The 22,105-nt window shown below is 30.3% G+C and overlaps 1 protein-coding gene across 3 annotated transcripts in view; it reads right to left on the bottom strand.

Annotated features, from left to right (window-relative positions):
- The window catches only part of LOC107445775 (rho GTPase-activating protein 29), a 214,740-nt gene that overhangs the window by 133,600 nt on the left and 59,035 nt on the right, over positions 1 to 22,105 (bottom strand). The window contains exon 1 of one of the 3 annotated variants that reach the window (XM_043047841.2): positions 12,204 to 13,442. The exons of the other annotated variants lie outside the window; for them this stretch is intronic. Within the exon in view, the coding sequence (XP_042903775.1) occupies positions 12,204 to 12,308 (105 nt within the window). The 5' untranslated portion in view covers positions 12,309 to 13,442. Of the gene's footprint in view, positions 1 to 12,203; positions 13,443 to 22,105 lie in introns of those variants that run through there. 3 annotated transcript variants of the gene reach the window in all.

The raw sequence follows: 22,105 nt of genomic DNA, 5'->3' as shown, positions 1-22,105 counted from the left end.
TTGAAAAAATAGTAAAAAATTTGGAATTTTTTCCTCGATTGCTTTCATCAAAATAAATTTTGAAAATTCGTTCATTTTTCGATGAACTAAAACTATATGATTCCTTAAAATGCAGAATTTTTTAATTAACATATTGCAAAGTTCAGTGTTATGAATTAATGATCAAAATTTCTCCTTATTATCCGTGACATACTTTCTAATTTTCTTTTTGAATTTGAAATATCATGGCTGAATAATATTACGTTAAAAGGAATTTACTATTAAAAATTTAATTTCCACGCTAATTTAAAATTTTTATGAGTTCCATATGGCTCAGAATTTACATCCTGCTAGGATTCTAAACATAACAAAATTTTTATGTTACAAGTAGTTCATCAACATCTTTTATTTCTAATTTTAGCGTCATAAATCAATGATCAAAATTACTCCGTACTAGACGCAATATACTTCCTATTTTTCTTCGTAAAATTTGAATAATATGGTTGATAAATATCACGTTTAAATCAATTCACCGTTCAAAATTTAATTTCTGCTTTAGTTTCAAATTTTTATAAGTGCCATATGGCTTACAATTTACATCCTGCTAGGATTCTAAACATAGCGAAATTTTTATGTTACAAGTAGTCATCAACATCTTTTACATCAACATATCGCAATAAATAAATATAACTTTAGTGTAATAAATTCCTCCTTATTATCCGTAACATACTTTCCAATTTTCTTTTTGAATTTTAAATAATAAAGCTGAATAATATAACGTTAAAAAGAATTTACCATTAAAAGTTTAATTTCCGCTTTAATTAAAAATTTTTATGAGTTCCATATGGCTTAGAATTTACATCCTGCTAGGATTCTAAACATAGCGAAATTTTTATGGTACAAGTAGTTCATCAACATCTTTTGCTTCAACATATTGCAATAAATAAATATAACTTTAGTGTAATAAAACAATGATCAAAATTTCTCCTGATTATCCGTGACATACTTTCTAATTTTCTTTTTGAATTTTAAATAATAAGGCTGAATAATATAAAGTTAAAAAGAATTTACCATTAAAAGTTTAATTTCCGCTTTAATTTCAAACTTTTATGTACTCTATATTGCTTAGAATTTACATCCTGCTAGGATTCCAAACATAGCGAAATTTTTATGTCACAAGTAGTTCATCGACATCTTTTATTTCAACATATTTCTAATTTTAGTGTCATAAATCGATGATCAAAATTAATCCGTACTAAACGCAGTATACTTCCTATTTTTCTTCCTAAACTTAAAATAATATGGCTGAATAATATCACGTTAAAAAGAATTTGGCACGAAAATTTAATTTTCGCGTTAATTTCAAATTTTTATGAGTTCCATATGGCTTAGAATTTACATCCTGCTAGGATTCCAAACATAACGAAATTTTTATGTTATGAGTAGTTCATCGACATCTTTTATTTCAACATATTTCTAATTTTAGTGTTTCCCATTTTTCTTTATAAAATTTAAATAATATGGCTGATAAATATCACGTTAAAGCAAATTCACCTTTAAAAATTTTAACTCCGCTTTAATTTCAAATTTTTATAAGTTCCATATGGCTTAGAATTTACATCCTGCTAGGATTCCAAACATAACCAAATTTTATGTTACGAGTAGTTAATCGACATCTTTTATTTCAACATATTTCTTATTTTAGTGTTTCCTATTTTTCTTTATAAAATTAAAATAATATGGCTGAATAATATCACGTTAAGAAGAATTTGTCACTAAAAATTTAATCTTCACGTTAATTTCAAATTTTTAATAAGTTCCATATGGCTTAGAATTTACATCCTGCTAGGATTCCAAACATAGCGAATGCTACAAGTGGTTCATCAAGCAAAGTGGAGCATTTGGAAACTTTTTAAAAGCCAAAGAGGTTTTTCCATTCTTTATTTCTTCTGAATTGAAGTGGATATTTAGTACACCAGACGACTGAAAATACAATGAAGCCCTTTGACCAACTCCTCCTTTCATTTCAAATAATTTTAAAAGCATTGTGTTTTGTTCAGTTGAAGGAGTTAGTCGTTCCGTCGTTGCAATTCTAGAAAAGAAAATAATAAAAAAAAGGGAAAAGAAGAAAAGAATTTTTGGTAGATTTCGACAGTTTTTTGATAAACAATACGAAATGAAGCATACCACTTCACTTTGGAGTGACAAAATGTTTCAAATGTGGTTAAAAGAAGGAAAAAAAAAAGAGTTCGATGAAACTGTTAGGCTGACAAATGTTGAGTACGACTATCAATACCTGTCCTAAATACTTGGTTTGGTCAATGTTTATTTGACTACTGAAAGCGTGTATCTCACTCACAGAAGTACTTTAAGAGGGATGGAACTTAATAAAATTAAACCCCAATAAATAAATAAAAAAAAAAATAAATAAAAAAACAAGAGATCGCTAAAAAACATGAAGTGATTTCTTGATTTGGTTAGTATTTGATCTCTCATACAGAATATCTCATTCACAGAAGTATACACTTTTCGAGGAATGAAAGATGAATATGATGAAACTAAGACGAATAAGTTCACTAATTCAAACGGCGATTACGTGGTTTGGTCAATGTTTTTTTGAATACTTACACCGAGTATCTTACTTACTGAAGTTCTTTAAGAGTGATGGAATTTAATGAAACTAAACAGCATAAGCTAAAGAAACAAGAGATCGCCAAGAAGTATGAATCGATTACTTGATTTGGTTAGTATTTGATATCTCATACAGAATATCTCATTTACAGAAGTATACACTTTTCGAGGAATGAAGGATGAATATGATGAAATATAATTCAAGCTGCGATTACGTGGTTTGGTCATTTTGAATTTGTATACCGAGTATCTCACTTACTGAAGTGCTTTAAGAGGGATGGAATTTAATGAAACTAAATACCGGACAAATAGAAAAAAATGAGATGGCTAAAAAACGTGAAGTTTTTATTTGTTTTGGTTAATATTTGAACACAGAATAATTCATTTACAGAAGTAAATAATATGTACAGATGCAGGATGAATCTGATGTAACTGAGAAGTATAAGTTCGCAAATTCAAACCGAGATTACATGGTTTGATCAGACTTTGTTTGAATACTTATACCGGATATTTCACATACAGAATTACTTTAAGAGGGGTGAAACTCAATGCAACCAAACACCCTACAACTGAAAAAAAAGAGAGATCACTTAAATACATGAGGAGATTACTTGGTTTGGTTAGTATTTGAAATACCGAAAAATAACAAGTTTAAAGGATGATTACGTGATTTTGACAGTGTTTGTTTGAATACTTATACTACATGTCTCCTTTACTGAGGTATAGACTGGTATAAGAGGGGTACAACTTGATCGAACTAAAAAACATGGGCTCATAATTTTGTAAATTGTTTTCGATTTAAAATTTAATTTGAAAATATTTCTCTTTCGTCCTGCACGAAGTTCAATAAATTCAAAATTAGAAAAAAAAAATTATTACTTTTTTAAAGAATTATTTGACATATATATTTTAGTAAGTATTTTGTTTAAATTTAGTAAGCTATACTTTTTCGTTATAAATTTAAGATTGCTGCCCGAAATTTCTTGCCCTTTTAACGTATCAATGATTTATAAATTATTCTTTAACAATAATAAAACTAAAAAAACAAAACAAAAAAACTGCAAATAAAATTTATTTTTTACCAAAGTAAAAAACATTACGACTTTCAATTTAGCTTCTAAATATATGTTTTTGAAATGTAAATCGAAAAATCTTAAAACGGATCTAGGTAAATAATAATTCGCATCAGAAAACGTAATAATATTGAAGCAGACAGGGACAAAAAAAAGTAGATTATTACTTATTTCCACCAATAGCAAAGGAAAGTAAAAACAAAATTTGATGCAAAATACCCTCAAGTTTTCAATGAAAATAAAATTTTAAAATAAAAAATAAAATTCCCTATTTTAAAAAGAAGAAAAAATGTTTTTAACAAAACAAGCCGGCTTTTTTCATCAACAAAATCACACAAAAGTATTCTCTTTAAAATCAAACCTTACCCACGGATCAACAACCTCACTCCAGCATGTAATAAGGACATTTTTTTTTCCAGAGAAGTCAAACCCTTTTTATTTCAGGTTCACTTCACTCGAAAATTTCCGAAAAAGTTTTGGCTTTTCAGTTTCGTTACTGCGGTCGTAATAAATAGGTGTTTGGAAAGAAATTCAGGGTGGCCATAATTAAAGTATAAGGGTTTAGATTCTGATAAATAAAATAAAAAAAATAAAGAGAAAAAAAAAACAGCTGAACTAGATTTAATCTAGTTGACAGTCGATATTATTTTTTATACCAAGGATGGCCAACCCTCTTCCCAACAACGTTCTTACGAAAAATATAAAAAATAAATAAATGCAAAAACGAAAATAATAATATTGCTTTTGCGAACACTCTCAGAAAACAAACTCTCACATTTGACGATGCCGCAAATCCTGATCTGTATTTTGTTATTTTTAAAAATCATTTCGTCATAAAATCAGGTGATTTGTGACGAAAGGCGAATTCTCAGATATATGAGAAAAATGTTTCTTCAATTACGAAACCTTATGGTAGTGCTGTTGTTGTAGTTCATTTACGTCGCACTAGAGCTGCACAATGGGCTATTGGCGACGGTCTGGGAAGCATCCCAGAGGATGATCTGAAGACATGCCATCACAATTTTGATCCTTTGCGGAGAGGATGGCACCCCCGCTTCGTAGCCCGATGACCTGCACGTGAAGTCGAGCACTGTACATTAGAACAGTTTAACGAAGACCAATACCGCGTACCCTCGGTCCCTACGCAGACTTATCCAAGTGGTCACCCACTCGCACACTGACCGCAGCCAGTGATGCTTGACTTCAGTGATCTGCTGGGACCGTGTCTTGACGATCAGTCCACTACGGGACATAAAAAAAAATTGAAAAATGTTAAAACGAAAATAATAATATTGCTTTTGCGAACACTCTCAGAAAATAAACTCTCCCATTTGACGATGCAGCAATTCTTGAGCTGTATTTTGTTGATTTTGAGAATCATTTCGTCATAAAATATGGTGATTTGTGTCGAAAAGCGAATTTTCAGATATATGATGAAAATGTTTCTTCAAAAACGAAACCTTATCGTAGTGCATTATGGGAGATAGTTAGCTAGAGTGAAGACTTGATGATCGAAAACAAAGTGACGATAAAGCCGAGCAGCGTTTATGGTGGTCAAGGAGTTGGCTTCGCATCAGGAAGATTCCGGGTTCGAAACCAGCTCCGGGCATGGAATGTAATTTGTTTCTTTGTTTTATTAGTCTTTCTTGTGTTGTTTGGGAGACATTGATTCACCTATATATGGTGCCCATGATAAGGTGATTACTAGAAAAGTTAGGCGTGGCAAGCTTTTATTTTGGAAAAAAAATTGAATGAATATTTCATTCATTTTAACAAAATTCGTTTTCTGGAAGAAATGACGATAGTTATTTCGTCAATTTGAGGAAATGTTTTACTCGGAACATATACCAAGAAACCGTTTCGTCAAAAACAAAGTTTCGTTAAATTTGAGTATCCACGAGTATCCATGAGTGAAATTTATTAAAATTCGTAAAAACCTACCACACAATTTTCTTTTTGACGAAACCGTTTCTAAAATAAAATAAATCAAAAATATAGTGACGATAAAGCCGAGCAGCGCGTATGGTGGTCAACGAGTTGGCCTCGAATTAGGAAGATTCCAGGTTCGAAACCCGCTTCGGGCATGGAAGTAGATTATCTCACTGTTTCATTAGTCTTTATGTTGTTTGGGAGACATTGATCTACCTATATATGGGGCCCATGATAAGGTGATTATTAGAAAAGTTAGGCCCGGCAAGTTTTTATTTTGGAAAAAAATAGAATGAATATTTCATTAATTTTGACGAAATTCGTTTCCTCAAAGAAGTGACGATTGTTATTTCGTCAATTTGACGAAATGTTTTACTCGGAGCATAAACCAAGAAACGGTTTCGTTAAAAAAAAGAAAGTTTCGTTAAATTTGAGTGTCCATTTTTTACAGCAAACTTTATTAAAATTCATAAAAACGCCTACCACTCAATTTTAAGAACGGACCTATATGCAATTTTGGTTCAGAATATTTTTTTCAATTTGACTTTAAAGCACGATTGCATTATTTCTAACCAGCGTGTAGTTTTTTCAAAGCAGTGATATTTATTTCGAACGAAAAAATGTAAAACATTTTCATTTTTTAAAGGTTTCAAAAAGTTATTTATTGAGACATTATTACTGGGCCGTTTTATTTGAAAGCCATATAACCATATAATAGCTTTATATGATTAAATATGCAGCTTATAAACCTGGATCAAACATAACGGCGTACAAGAAGCATACAAAATCATAAACTAGTTCATGTAAAAATATTCGAAAAATCGAACGCCGCATCAGGAAGTGAATTGCTAACGACCTTTGTCTACATATCCTGTGCCTTTAGCATCATATTGGTTTTAGAATGTTTGGCATATTTATATGCCTCTTAAAATGTTTTATCGGAACCGTTACCCCAAAAGTAACAGGTTCACTGTATGTGGGTGTATTTTATGTTTTTCAAGACCAAACACTAAAACAAAGGAAATATTTATAACGTGCGTTGAAAGGGATATAACCCTTTCTTTTAAGTGTTTCCAAGCGATTGAGATTAACCTAAAACTAGTAACAACGTCACTCCTTTTAAAACAATCAACAGCAATCACCTGCTTTTATAAATCGTAATTATTATCCTAGTTTCGGTTCGGATAATTGTAACTATTTGTTTAGTTATACTTGAATAAGAACGGTGTTTCGTTGAGTTAAACGAGTTTAGTGGTATCAGATAATAATGAATATAGTTTCGGATAAAAGAATATAAGTGTAATATAGACATAAATAAATAAACAAATCTAAAATAAATGAAAAAATAAATAAATTATTGAAATAAAAAAATGCAAATTATTGTCGTTGACAACCATACTAAAAATTGTAGGTTTATAAACTTTTTATAAATTATTTATTAGTTTACGCATCGATTGACTGATTCTGTTTCGTCTATTCACTGATCCATCTATGGCTAGATTCACTGATTTGATGATTCATTGATTTACTGACTTTTTCCCCTCGTTATTTAGACTTATCCCTCGATCATTATCTTCGGCAGAAACCATTAAAACTTGTTAGTTAAGTTGAAAGTTATAATATAATTTGTTAACAAAGAATTAAATAAAAAAAACATTTTTAACTAAATCTACACAGTTTAATCGTGCCGTGACGTTCACAGTAAACTCACCCAGAAAACAAAAGCACAGAAAAAAAAATTAAGCACAGATTTAAAAAAAAAAAATCTAAGTCTCAATAATGTTCTTTTAATAACAGGGTGTTGAATAAATTAATTGAACAAACTCGCCAATAAAAAAATAATAATTGAGGTCGTATAAAAACATTTATAAAAAAATATAACACTTGTCATAGTAACGAAAATAGGAAATTATTAAATTAATCACATGCGCTTGTTACGATTTGATGTTAGTTAAAATCAAGATTCCCTCTCTTCAAATATGGTTTATAAACGTATATAAACTAATAAAATAAAGCGTTTTCCAAACCAAAAACAATAAACATAACAAGTATAAGCTAATTTTTTTAAATTTCTTTTATTGTTAGTGATTTTTATTGTGTTACTTAATCGAACCATCATTTATTTTCCATTTTAATTTCTTTTAAATTTTTTAACCGCTCGAAAGTAAAAGAAGATGTAAAGCAGATATAAGAGTGCATAAATTAAATTCTTTACCGTTTTCATTTTGATATGTTTTCAACAAAATAGTCATTTTAATTTTCACATCTCTCTTCGTAAATTGGCCGAAAAAAATATGTAAAGAAAATATAAGAATGCATAAACTAAATACTTTATAGCATTTGTTTTTTATTTCTGTAACCAATTTATTTTAGTTATTTCTTTCGCTTTTATGAATTGTCCAAGGGAAACGAAAGAAATACAAACTATAAAAAAGATATAAATGTTCTTAAACTAAACACTTCAGCGAAATTTTCTTTACATATTTACTCTAAATATGGATTTTTATTCTCTATCTCTCTGTTAAAATGTCACAATGCATAAACTAAATATTTTACTGCTTTTTATAAATATTTTCTCAAAATATATTTTTTCCTATATATTTTTTTTGTAAATGTGTATTATTTGCTTCTGATAGTTAATCGCTTTTTCGTCAAACATCTATTTGTTGAAATTTTTCTAGAATATTTTACGTTGTTAAAAAAAATGAAATGAAACGTAAGTGTTTGCATAATTTGTAATTTCCCGAAATAAATTTATGCACTTAATATAATACTGATGTATATTACTGAAATATATTACTGATGAATTTTGTGCAAAGCAAATTACACATTGAAACAAACGTATCAGCACTAAAAAAAAGATTAGGAACAGTTCAGAATTTTTTAGAAATTAAGCAAAGATAATGATAGTAAATAAAATGCAATTGATAAATTTTAAATTTTTTTATGTAGAATAAAAACCGTTTTTTTCCAGAAAAAAATACTTATGGTTAATTGCGCTATCACCACGCATATTTTCACTGACCACAGTAATGGCGTAAAGTATTCTCACTGATAAACGGATCATTGGTTAAAGTCCTCAGGCTAAACGTGGGGAGTTTTCACGGTTTTCCTATCCATGTAACACAAAAGCTGATTAGTTCTATCAAAAAGTTCACGACGGCAAATTTCTCCAATACTTAATTCTGCAGTTTCCTTGTCTTCTGGATTGGGTTCAAAATTACAAGGCTACAGAGTTGAGCATAGTCGTAAAATCAAAATTGGGTCCGATGTTTAACGACATTAAAAAATAAAATAAAAATCTATACCACAGCACATAAAAATAACTATGTCATTTGGTCATAGCTAGGGTAACGAATTCCAAAACAAAAATGAAATTAATGTTTTTTTTATAAACAAAATGGCTACATCATTTGATGGCATTTAAAGCTGAATATATCCAACTCTATTGTGTGAAAGAAAAATGGTGGCCGCCAAATATTTTTATATATGACCTTTAGCGTTGATTTGTTCAAAAGAAAAAAAAACGGAAAGGAAGCACTAGAATTCATAGATGTCCACTCTTTTTTATCTCAAAGGGCAGCCATAGGGGTCAGTGTCCGAATAGAAATGTAAATACAAACGCAGTAAAAATCACAATCTGTCAACTAACCATTATCAATGTCAACACACGTTTCTGATACTATAATCATACCGGAACCCATGCCTTTTGCTAGGGTAGAGTTGTTTCCTTCCTGTCTTAAAATATCAGACGATATCCATTTACAATTCATCACGTCCAATCTTTTATTCTAAATTTCATTATACGATTTGAGAAAAGAACAGGGATTTGCCTTAATAAAAGGCTTTAATAGGCGCATTGTGTCCACATTCCAATATGGTTAATCCGCTTTGAGTAGTAGAGTTCACGTTTTAGTCTTTTATTCTAATATTATTGTTATCCTATTTTTACTTTTTTACGCTGGTTTTAATTTTATTTCAATCGTTTGACATTTTAATATTAAAAAGATTTTTTTTCTACTTCTTTAACTCGTAAACAGCATGAATGAAGCTTCGAAAACTTTTTATGACTTTCTCCACAATCGACTCGAAGTCAGCTTCAAACTTTTTGCTTTTAAATATCATCTGATGAATTTTCATCGAAGGGAAGCAATTGAATGCTTCATATATAAATAAAAATAATCGTTAATCACAGCAAAATTAAAAAAAAAGAAGCCAATTGGAAAAAAGCTTATTTATGTCATTTGCCAGTCTCTCTCGTGATAGGAAATTATTAGCTAATGAAATTGAAATCCTTAATGAATAATGTTGTTTAAAGAAAAGCAGTGCTGATTAGCTACGTTAAAAAATCCCCGTCAGCTAAAAAAGGGATTCCGTGAGAATTCATCAATTTTTTTCATAATATAGAAGTTTTTATAACATAAGATTTTTTATTACATATGTAAGGGATAATGCGTAAATTAATGTTGTAGAAAATTAAGCATAATTCTAATTTTGATTGATTTTCACCAGCAAATATGTTTCAAAAGTGCTGAATTTACTCAATAACGAAAAAAATATTAAATATAAAAATATCAGATTAAAAAAACGAAGAGTTATCATAATAATTTAGCAGGAAATTTTTGCTACAATTTTTTATGTGACGCGTTCTTCTTTAAAAATTTGTTTTTTGCCTTTTTTATCTTTTTAGTGTGTAAAAAATTGTATATAAATATATAAAAGCGTAATTACGTTACTATTTCAACTGAAAAGTTTTCTATTTTCACAATTTGTATAAATATTTCATTAATAATTTAAATTTCCATATAATCTTGCTTATTGTTATGACATCTTTTTAAACAAAAATAAAATTCTTTATTCTAATATAATATAAAAAAGACATGTGTTTTAAGGAAATGAAATAACTTCCTTATTAGATTTAAACTTGGAATACTCAACAAAATGTAAGTTGGTAAAATTTTGTAAATATAAACAATGTGTTTTGTTGAAAGAAGATGTTTCTGCTTGAATTGAGAGACAGATTTTGTTAAGTTATTTGAACAATTCTCTTTCAGATGTTTTGAGAGACATTTTTGTTGTTTTGTTCACTTCCGTGAAAAAGAAAAACCGAAAACGAAATTCTATTTCATCCCAGTATATTGACATACGATGCAGAAACAAATCAAAGATAAAAAAAAATAATAAAGAAAAATTTGAATAGTTCTAAGAAACAAATCTCTGAACCATGTATGACATCCCGGTCCTATCCTCCAATTTTCTCAACAAAGAGAATACAAACCTTAGAACAGTTTATTCATATTTATAAGAAAAAAATAAACTTTGAAAAGTTGATGTACGTACATTGAGCAAAATGAAAAAAAAAAATAAACGAGTAGCTTTATAACTTTTAATCTAATGGTGGGATTTTCAAGTTTCAGGATACAATTTTAATGGTTCGTAGGACTAAGGTAATCAAATAATTTTGTCACACGATTATGAAGCTTGTTTATCCATAGATAAAAAAAGATGTAAAAGAATAAAGTTTTACAGTTATTTATATTTTTTTATTATTTATCTTAACGAGGGTCAAGGCACATATGAATTTAAAAAATAAACTTTTTTTTACATCTTTATTAAATGGTAAAACCCAAAATTTGAACGTTATTTAATAAATGGTTCTGAAGAATATAAAATTAAATTATTTTCCAATTTTGATACTATTCACTCAGAAAAAAGTTGCGTTAAACAAAATTAAATATTTGAGAGAAACTGTTCTTAAGACAAAAAACTTCACTTGCAACTCAAATGGACGTATGATTATGAAATCGGGTGATGTGATAAGAACTACGCTCGGCGGAAAAATATTCTGGTAAAACTACCGTATTGTATGGTAAAACATTTCAGGTAAAAAAAAAACTCGAAATTCTGGTAATAAGAACCGAAATATACGGTATTCAAATCATTCATTCTAAAAAATGTCCGTTGCTATGGTAACGGTTTACGGGAAATTCTGGTTTTTGAAATCATAGTTCTTATTACCACACAATTAATAAAAAATATACAACTGAAAAGTAAATTTAACCGAAAAAATGGTTTTTATGCAATGCTCTATGGAATAATGATAAAATAACTAATTTCTACTACAATTCCCAAATTTTATCACGCATTATTAAACCATATTTTATTGTTAGTTTTTCCAAAATCATTACTAAAGCACTTATTATCATTATATTTATATATTATGTACATAAATATATCTTTATAATTATACATGTGAAATTATAGAGCTTTTTGGTGTTCCCATAGAGCCAGAAATATGGTGAATTTTATCATATTCTGGTAGTTTTGACAATAATTTTTTTCTCAGTCAACAGAAGTAATTTTGATTTGCTGTTAAACTAAAAAAATTAGAAAATATATTTGAAAAGTTACAAATATTTAAATTTCGGAGTTTACTCAACAAAAAAGCTCTCTGCATAAGTTATAGACAATCAAAATATCAAATCAGTAATTAAATCAATCATACACATTAAAAAATTAAGGTTTGCACAGCGTTTTCAAACAGATCCAAAATCATCAATCGAATATTTCATTAAAAAAAGTTCCACTTACGCTTTGGCGAAGGACTCGACGGCGATTCAAATGCCAACTAATACCAACTTCCACAGTGACTAAGTACTTTCTCCGTCGTCTTCTATGCAATCCAAAAAGCATCATGATCTTTCAAAAAACATCTGCCATTATTTAAGGAAACGTGAAAGATTCTCTCAGATGTTTTATTTTGATTGACTCAGAAGTAATATTCCATAAAAAGCAGTATGCCTTATTAAGAACATTCATTATTCAGTTTATTGTAGATTTCCTTTTGCAGAATACTGATAATTTCTCTGTAGTTCTTCTGATAATTCTTCATTTTCAGTTCGAACTGTCAGAGTGTTTCGTGTTTAGTGGTTAAACATCTTCCTAGATTTTCTTTCCATGTAAGACATCATTGTATGCATTAAATTTATAAAGTTTTGCCAGGAAAAAGATACTCGCACAAACCATCGAGAAGAGTTTAAAGACAAACCGGTGCACATTTTCTAGTTAAATTCATGACAATGTATATTTCATACAAGTTTCTTGCGTTTCTAAACGAGTGCAAGATAGTTTTGATTAATATAGTTCACAATAAGTTACTATATTGGATAACTAGTGAAAAAAAAGTCTTTTAATGAATAAAATATTTTACATTCAACTAAGGCAATCTACTTAAAAGGCATATATGTGTAAACTATGAACTAATTCTTCCCAAATGGCATAACTTTAAGAATGTAAAAACGGCTTTCTCTTGCTATAACATTCATTTAGAGTTTCTTCGAATGTTAAAAAGAATCCTCAGCGTAGTTTAATGTTTAAATTCTATTCTTTATTCCACTTTTGTTTGTTTCCTTTAACCAGGAACATCTTTTAAACATATAGCTCGAGATTACAGGTTACAAGTGCTAATCATTTCACCAATTACTTAGTTTGAGCTTAAACAAATGTAGAGAGCTAATAAAGAATCATAAGCATAAAAATCAATCACGCCAATTTTTGGAGATAATCACCATACATATCTGCCAACAAAGTTGATTAATTGAAGAACGGTGCACTTATTATCAAAGTCCACAAAAGATCGCCAACAAACAACACCAAGAACCAGTAAAATAGAGTCTAATGACAAGAAGAATCTATGGAAAATCACCATCCACGGAGGAATTACCACAATGTTCTTCAAACAAAAAATATAATACGAAATTGCTCTTTAGTTAGTGCTGTTAGACAAAAAATAAAATCATGTCAAACATTCGCACCCTCCATGCATTGGTCACGGATCCAGCCAAGCACCAAGGAAATGCCACACTTGGCTTCAGAAACTGTCACCAACAATCTTTGTTGAAGTAGACGAATCGTTATTTTTTTACACCAACAATCAGGTGAGGAGGGCATGTAAGGTATGCTCCAACGCAAGCATGCTTATCAAATGGGTGTATGCATTTTTTATTTATTTTTTTATCACTGACAATCTGTGTGTCATGGCGTCCTGTTTGCGAAGACCGGATGGTTTTCCGTCCTGTTGGTTCAGAATTAGAAGAAACGTTGCATGCTCCAATTTCTAGTCAATGCTTAAAAACACGAGTCCCTATTAAGTGTCTTCTTTTGTATTGCAAAGAATTCCTTTTGAATAAAGTTGATTGTAGTGTAACGGTGATATTCTGTTTACTTGGTCTGTAGGGGAGTTGGTTGACGGTATATTTTGCTCCGTTGAATTCGTCTTATTTACAATTTTCTGTGTTATTTATAAAAGCGATTCCCAAAAGGGTTCCGCGGTACATAAAGATTCCGTGGAAGGGTTATTGAGATTAAATTTAATTAATTAATTCGAGAGTTAAGATTTCTTAGGTCCTGTTCACACACCATAATTCAGGTTTTTTATTATCAAATTATTGGAGTAATATGCTAGTGGAAAATAATAAGCAATATTTAAAAGAAATAATCGCATCTTATCTATCTAATAACAGTATAGAAAATAATTTAAGAAATGTTAAGCATTTATAAAAAATTGCAATAGTATTTCCCATTAGGTATTGAAATAGTATTTCCCCAATAATAAATAAATTTATTTCCCTTATAACCATTTTCAATGTTAAAAATAATACTTTACTATTTTCATTTCAATGAAAACCATATTTCAACTAATTTTATTGATTTTTAGCTTAAGCAAAAATCAGCTTCACCAAAAATTCAGAAATGTTAAATCAAGCGAAATTCTTAAATACTTTTATAAATTTAATTTAATTTTTTAATAAATCCAAAGATAAAGATTCTAAACTGGATAAGTAGCAATCATATTTAATTTTTTTATAGCCGTCGTTAAACAGCCGACCCATTTTTCGGGTTTACGACTACCAATGTTCAACTCCGTAGCCTTGTAATTTTGAACCCAATCCAGAAGACAAGGGAACTACTGGATCAAGTACTGGGAGAAATTTGCCTTCGTGGAGGACTTTTTGATGGAACTAACCAGCATTTGCGTTACATGGAGTGGAAGACCACGAGAACCTCCCACGGTTGGCTTGACGGCAAAGGGACTCTAACCCATGATCCGTCTACCACTGAGGATATTTCACGTCAGCACTGTGGTCGCTGCAAGCCGGATGTGGATATTCGTATCTACGAGCCATCGCCGGGATTCGAACCCGGTTAACCTCATTGGAAGGTGACAGCTCTATCCCCTGAGCCATCGCTGATCAAGTAGCAATCATAGAGGACTAAACTGATATTATAGATCAGTGGTTTCCAACTGGCGGCTAGCGAACTAAAATATGTTAGTTGTCATTTTTTTGCAGCCAATTTTCGTAAAAAATCTATATGGGTTTAAAATACTTTTCTTCCGTTTAAAAAAAAAAATAATTTCTTCGTTTCTGTNAAAAAAAAAAAAAAAACCTATTTCAAACAAATTTGCAAAAAAAAAATTTTTTTTCAGATTTTGCATCCAAGAAAATATTTATTATTATTTGTAATTCAATACTTTTGCTCTGTACAACTTGTTAAAAATCTGACATTAATATTTAATATTCCTTCAATCATTAAAGAGTCCTATATAAAATTTTGATAAAGTTGCTGCCCGCCATTTGACTGATGGTGTTGGTGATTTTGATTGCGGCCCCCGGCCTCATGTAAGTTGGAAATCCCTGTTCTGGATCAAAGTAAGGCAAAACAATCATATTTTAAATGGCCGTTTTATTTGTAATTCGTCAAGAACATCAAAGACTTAAATACCATACATCATACAGTATCAATTTTTATAAGAACACTTTAGAATTTTTTTCTAATGATTAAATATCGATAAGATTTAACTTTCTAAAAAAATAACGAGCTTTAATTTTTAAAAAAGCTGCAATGGTATTTTGGAGTTCCTCTTGTATTAACAGGATATCCTGCATAAACATTTCCGTTTCTCAGTTATTATTATTTTAAAGATATTTATCAGTGGAAGAAGCCGATGTAGAAAGTAAATGAAATATGTGTTGATATCAAGTATACGCATTTCTTAGCATTTCTATCGCTCCATCGCATCCGATTGTGAAAGTTTTGCTGAAAAAGAAATATTTTTAAAATTAGATTTCTCTTGAAATAATCGACTGTTTTCGCTCAAATTTTGTAATTTGCAATTTAAGATTGCATTCTTTACAATGATGTAAAAATTGTATACCTTACAATTTAAAAGTGTTTTTTTGACAATTATTAAATAAAATAATAAAAAAATAAATATTTGCTGGAAGTTATATCTTGCATGGACATATCTTTGGATAAAAAAAACTAATAGTTGTGTTAAAAAATTTTTAATTTTCGAGATATGGTAAAATATGCAAAAAGTAAAATTATCATTGAGGGATTAAAACTTTTGACAGCTCTCCTGACCAAACGTTTGGGATCCCATTTCCCAGATTTGGGCTACCTCCTGAATTTTGGGTATCAGAAATCCAAACCCGTTGAGCAATTTTTTTTAAATTAGGATATAGTTTATTTTTGTGTCTGATTTCGTAACTTAAAATATCGTCTGCACTTATTAATAAGTGTATTTGAGGTCACACCTTTGAGCCATCAGTCCTAGAATGTGAAGATTTGATCATTAGATCAATAGTTATTTGGGGCTGTCGCTTTATAGTCCGCTCACTGCACACGAGCAAAACAATTGATTTTATGAAGTATTTTTAAAATAGAATACATTAATCTAAACTTACATCAATCTTTTGAATAATATATGTTACATTTAATTTGAAACTTAGAATTCAGAATTAATACGGAATTTGTACTATTAATGCTGTTTTGGCTTAACGTGGTCTGATCTATTTTGGTATATTTGAAAATTTCGTAGCTATATGTTTTCCAAAAATATATGTATTTGATGAAATGAAGTTTTATTGCAAACCTTTTGTTATTCCATAAAAGCACAAAAATTTTTTATTCATTATTGGAAAGGTGTTTTTTTGTAAAAATTTTAAGTAGCAAGTAAAATAAGTAAATATTTACTTAAATTTAAACCTATGTGTGCTTTTTAAAAAATTTATTATAGTAAAACAAAGAGTTTGTGGGACACTTATAACCAGAACCGTTTGAGATAGTATCTTGAAATTTTAACAGCGGGTGCAAGGAACGATTCCCGAGTCTAAAAATCAATTTCAATTAGCCCATTCAAATGGGTCACTTAAAAACTGAATTTTCGGCACGTATTTAACCTAAAGAATTTTATTTCGTATTACAACCGGCGTTGAACTGCCGGGCCAATTCTAAGTTTACGACTATCATAGTTAAAATCTATAGCCTTGTAATTTTTAACCCGACCCAAAAGACAGGGGAGCTTTTGAATCAAGCATTGGGACAAACTAGCCTTTATGGAGGACCTTCTAATAGAGCTACACAGCATTTGCGTTACATGGAGTGAAAAACAGCGTAAACCTCCAGCGGTTAGCCCGACGGTAAGTGGACTCTAATCCATGATCTGTCTACCACTGAGGATATTTTACGTCAACACTGTGGTCGGTGTGAGTCAGGAGCAATCTGCCACTGCTGGGTTTCGAACCTGTGTCATGTTATAGGGATGCGATCACTCTATCCCCTGAGCCACCACGGCTCAACTTAAGACGTTGTTATATATTTTGTAGATAATTCAGTTTCATCAAGTGTCAAAAAGATAGCATCAGTGATGTTGCTGCACTGATTTTGATTATTGCCAATTATTTAATCTATTGTTTGTCATAAAAAGCAATTAAAATAAAATTAAAACTATTTTTAGAACTACTGGGACTAAATTTACCCATATGATACTATCTTTAGATAATCTTAACACAGGTTGTTTAATAAACAACTAAGCTTAACCAACTTCATTAGGCTTAACTGGTGATACATATAAAGTGGCAGCAGCCCCATGAAAAAGATTCTCAAGAATTTCTTAAAAAAAATCTTAAGAATATCTTAAGTTATTTAGACCACTCATTCTTAAGAATTTTTAAGAATATTGTCTGAAGAAAATCTTAAGAAAATAGTATAAAGAAAATCTTCAAAATATAATCTTAAGATTTTCTTAAGATAAAGGTTCATGTGGGACAAATGGCTTAAGACATTCTTAAGAATATAATCTAAAAAAAATCTTAAGGTAATTTGAAGAAAATCTTCAAAATATAATTTGAAGATTTTTTTAAAAATATAGGTTTATGTGGAACAAATAACTTAAGATATTCAACTGATTTCTTTTCATTTTTGGATTTTCTAGAGAATATATTTTAGATATTAAATTTTTTAAGTGAAAAAGTTTTATTCAAAATGTGATCCAAATAGCTAAATTCTAAAAAATTTTTTACAGAAATTTTTCTGAGCTTTAACTTTAAGTCAGATAAATTTTAAAAAATTTATTTTATTATATTTTTTAAAAGCTATTATGCGACAGATGCATCAAGCATTATTGTGCCACAACATAAATATATTAGATATTTTCTTTGTATTTTACCCTTCCATGCTTTCTTATTCGTTTAAGAGTTCGTTACGAATTATATAACGATAAGCCACGATTTATTTATTTATTTTCTGTTCCTAGAAAAAAGTGAAAATATGTGGTAAAAATTTTCTTACTTGTAATCAGCTTCTGCCAAGTACAGGAACAAAGTACTTTTAAAGGAGTAAGAAACGGAATTAAATTAGATTAACACAAGTTTGAAAAAAAGAAGAAAAACTTGAATAAAAGGGTCTTAACCGGAACAACCATTTGGTTTAGAAAAAAATGTAAAGTGGTTACAAAAAGAAGACAAACCTCTTTCATTTAATACATGTGTCATCATCACTATACATTTTTATATAGAAAGTACACCGAAGAGCCATTACATCATGACCACCCTGCTAATAACATGTAGGACCACCTTTAGCCCTCAAAACTGCTAGCACCCTCCGTGGCATTGATTCCACAAGGTGCTGATAGGTAGTCTGAGGTATCTGGTACCAAGCGCTCACCAACTGGTCCTGCAATTCCCTCACATTGCGAGGGGGTAGCGTGGCAGCACGAATTTGGTTTTCCAAGTAGGACCACAAATGCTCTATTGGATTAAGGTCAGGTGAATTTGGGGGCCAAGACATGACTTGAAAGTCACTGGAATGTTCCTCGAACCAATCCATGACGATTCGACCCTTATGACATGGTGCATTATCCTGTTGGTAAACACCATCCCCCGCAGGAAAAACTGTTGCCATGAATGGGTGAACCTGGTCTGCAACTATGTTCAAGTAGCTTACAGACGTCAGGGATTGTTCTATGAGGATTATGGGTCCTAATGTGCCCCATGAAAACATTGTTCCTGGGCGAGAAACCATGAAAACCTGGGCGAGCCCATTGTTATAGATGGAGGGTGGTCATGATGTAATGGCTCTTCGGTGTATATTAGTATCACAAGACATCCCGAAGAGATATTTCATCAAAAAAAACTTTATTGTCGATTTAATATAAATTTATTGTATGACTATTAATACGTATCTTCAGCAGAGATTTCGTTTAAAAAATTATAAACTGAAAAATCTTAGTTTTTTTTTAAAATTTCGCTAAAAATCTTTCATAACTCAAAAAATATTCCTATTAACGCTAAAATATTATCACACAATGCAACTGATATAATCTCAAATATCCCCTAAGAATTTCAAAGTGATATCATAAATAGTTTCTTAGAAAGTTTCGTTTAAGGTCAGTTATTAAAAAAAAAAATTTTTTTCACTCAATGTCTCACTTTAAAAAATTTAAATACATTTTATCTCACAAAAATAAATTTTATCTCACTATAAAAAAAAATTTGTGAGTTTTAAACAGAATTTGCAAGATATTTCTTATTTTTATGGATTTAAGTGATATTTGCTCTTCTCATTCAAGAATACTTAATCAGTTTCAAAAGCTAGAAAGCATAACTTACTTTTGCATCAGAGAGAAGTATACTATTGTTCAATATCATAACTTACTGTTACTTAATCGCTCTCGTATTCACACTTCTCTTACGAGATATATTGGGTAGTAAGAAACTTTCTTATGACCAAAAGCTTATTCTATTGTATTCCCCAATTCGGTGATTACTTTATTACAATGTTACAACAATGAGTTGGAAATCAGAGAAATGATGAAAATTGCATTTAAATTACATCTCTGCGCGAGGTTTTTATATTAATTGAGAATATAAACAATATGAAATAAATTGTGGAAAAATATGATTAATTTACATTAATCATATTTTCCCGTTTTGTTTGCAAAAGAGAGGCAAATTAATTTTGATTCACCTGTATGCACTTGAAAAAATTGAAAAATTTGCGAAAATAACTGAAAATTTATTAACTTTAGCTTTCATTTTACCATTAAAAATTCAAACCCATCGCAATTTGAACTAAATCTAAGAGATGTATTAAAGCATAGATGTATTTTATTTTATAACCGTCGTTATAAACTACCGACCCAATTTTGGGCTTACGACTATTCACGTTCAACTCTGTAGCCTTGTAAATTTGAATCCAATTCAGAAGACAAAGGAACTCCCAGATTAAGTATAAAGAGAAATTTGCATTCGTAGAGGATTAGAGGAAATTAAGCGAAATGCCTACATATTTTTATAATTTTAATTTAATTTTTTAATAAATCAAAAAATAAAGTTTCTAAACTGGATAAGTAGCAATCATATTTTATTTTTTTATAACCGTTGTTGAACAGCCGACCCAATTTTTGGGTTTACGACTACTAATGATCAGCTCCGCAGCCTTGTAATTTTGAATCTAATCCACTAGACAAGGGAACACCTGGATCGAGTACTGTGAGAAATTTGCCTTCGTGGAGGACTTTTTGAAGGAACTAACCCGCATTTGCGTTACATGGAGAGGAAAACCACAAAAAACCTCCACGGTTAGCCTGGCGAAAGGATACTCTAAGCAATGATCCGTCTACCATTGAGGATATTTTACGTTATCACTGTGAGCCTAGCTCGGAATTTATTTCGACCAGACATCGCTGAGAATCGAATCCGGGTCACCTAATCGGGGGGCGAGCCCTTTATCCACCATGGCTGAGTCTGGACAAATTAAAATTATTTTAACATTCAATTGCTATGAAGGTATTGTCCTTATTGTTTCCATTTTTGCATTAAAATATTAACAATTTGATTAAAGATGGGTGAAAACGTGATGTTTTTGGTTCATATACCTTAATTATAGAACAAATTAGCTTCTCTGCGTTTGGATTCTAATTTGTTTTAGTATGGATGTGAATATATTAATCAATCAATTAGTGAATATGCGAATCGATACTTTTTCACTTAGCTTGAAGCAAAGTGTCAACATTTTAGCGCGAAATCAATCAATTAGTGAATATGTGAGTCAATATTTTTTCACTTAGCTTGAAGCAAATTGTCAACATTTTAGCGCAAAAATGTAAATAATGATAACAATACTCACACAGCTAACGAAAATTTAAAGAAAATCATGCGTCACTATTTTATACTATAAAGTAAAGTAGTATAAAGAAACATTCGTAATTATAATAGTGGTAGATAACTATATACATTGTGTTATAATATGAAAGTCCGTAGGGTAGAGTGTCTTTCTTGGGATATTGGCAATTTCTAAGAATTATTTCTGACTGTGATCAGAATGTTATTTCCGACTGTGATTTTAACCAATTGATGACACTACAGAAAAAATTAATAACTCTAAGAACAATTAACCAATCTAGTAACCAAAAGACAGTATTATTTCTAAGTATATCTTCAACCAATAGATGGCACAACAGAAAAAATTAACAAGACTAATAGCAGCTGAAAATTTCAAATTGTTTTCTTCTTCTTTCTAATGCCCGCCTGTGTTAACATCCGTCAATTCAGGCATCTACAGGGCGATCTTGTTGACCTCTCTTACAGGAGCACCATATTAGGTGGTCCAACGTCGCTCCCACAGTACGGACAGGTAGTACAGAGAAGGAAAGAACATCCATGCCTTGCTCGGGATTCGAACCCAGAACCTTTCTGATGCGAGGACTATTCCCTGCCCCCTACACAGGCCGGTATGCAAAATTTCAAACAACTTGACAATATAAATTTCTAACTATGACATTAATCAATGGATGACACCACAGAAAAAGATACCAAGACTTAGAGCAATTAACAAATCTCAGAACCGAATGACAGAATTATTTCGAATTATGACAACAACCAATAGATGACACAACAGAAAAAATTAACAAGACTGAGAGCAATTGAAAGTTTCAAAGAACTTAACAATATAAATTTCTAACTATGGCATTAATCAATGGATGACGCCACAGAAAAAGATACCAAGACTTAGAGCAATTAACAAATCTCAGAACCGAATGACAGAATTATTTCGAATTATGACTACAACCAATAGATGACACAACAGAAAAAATTAACAAGACTGAGAGCAATTGAAAGTGTCAAAGAACTTAACAATATAAATTTCTA

Source organism: Parasteatoda tepidariorum, chromosome 9, assembly GCF_043381705.1.
Source record: "Parasteatoda tepidariorum isolate YZ-2023 chromosome 9, CAS_Ptep_4.0, whole genome shotgun sequence".
NCBI lineage: Eukaryota > Metazoa > Arthropoda > Arachnida > Araneae > Theridiidae > Parasteatoda > Parasteatoda tepidariorum.
Note: the sequence above shows the minus strand (reverse complement) of the source record. Positions and strands in the feature narration are given on the sequence as shown.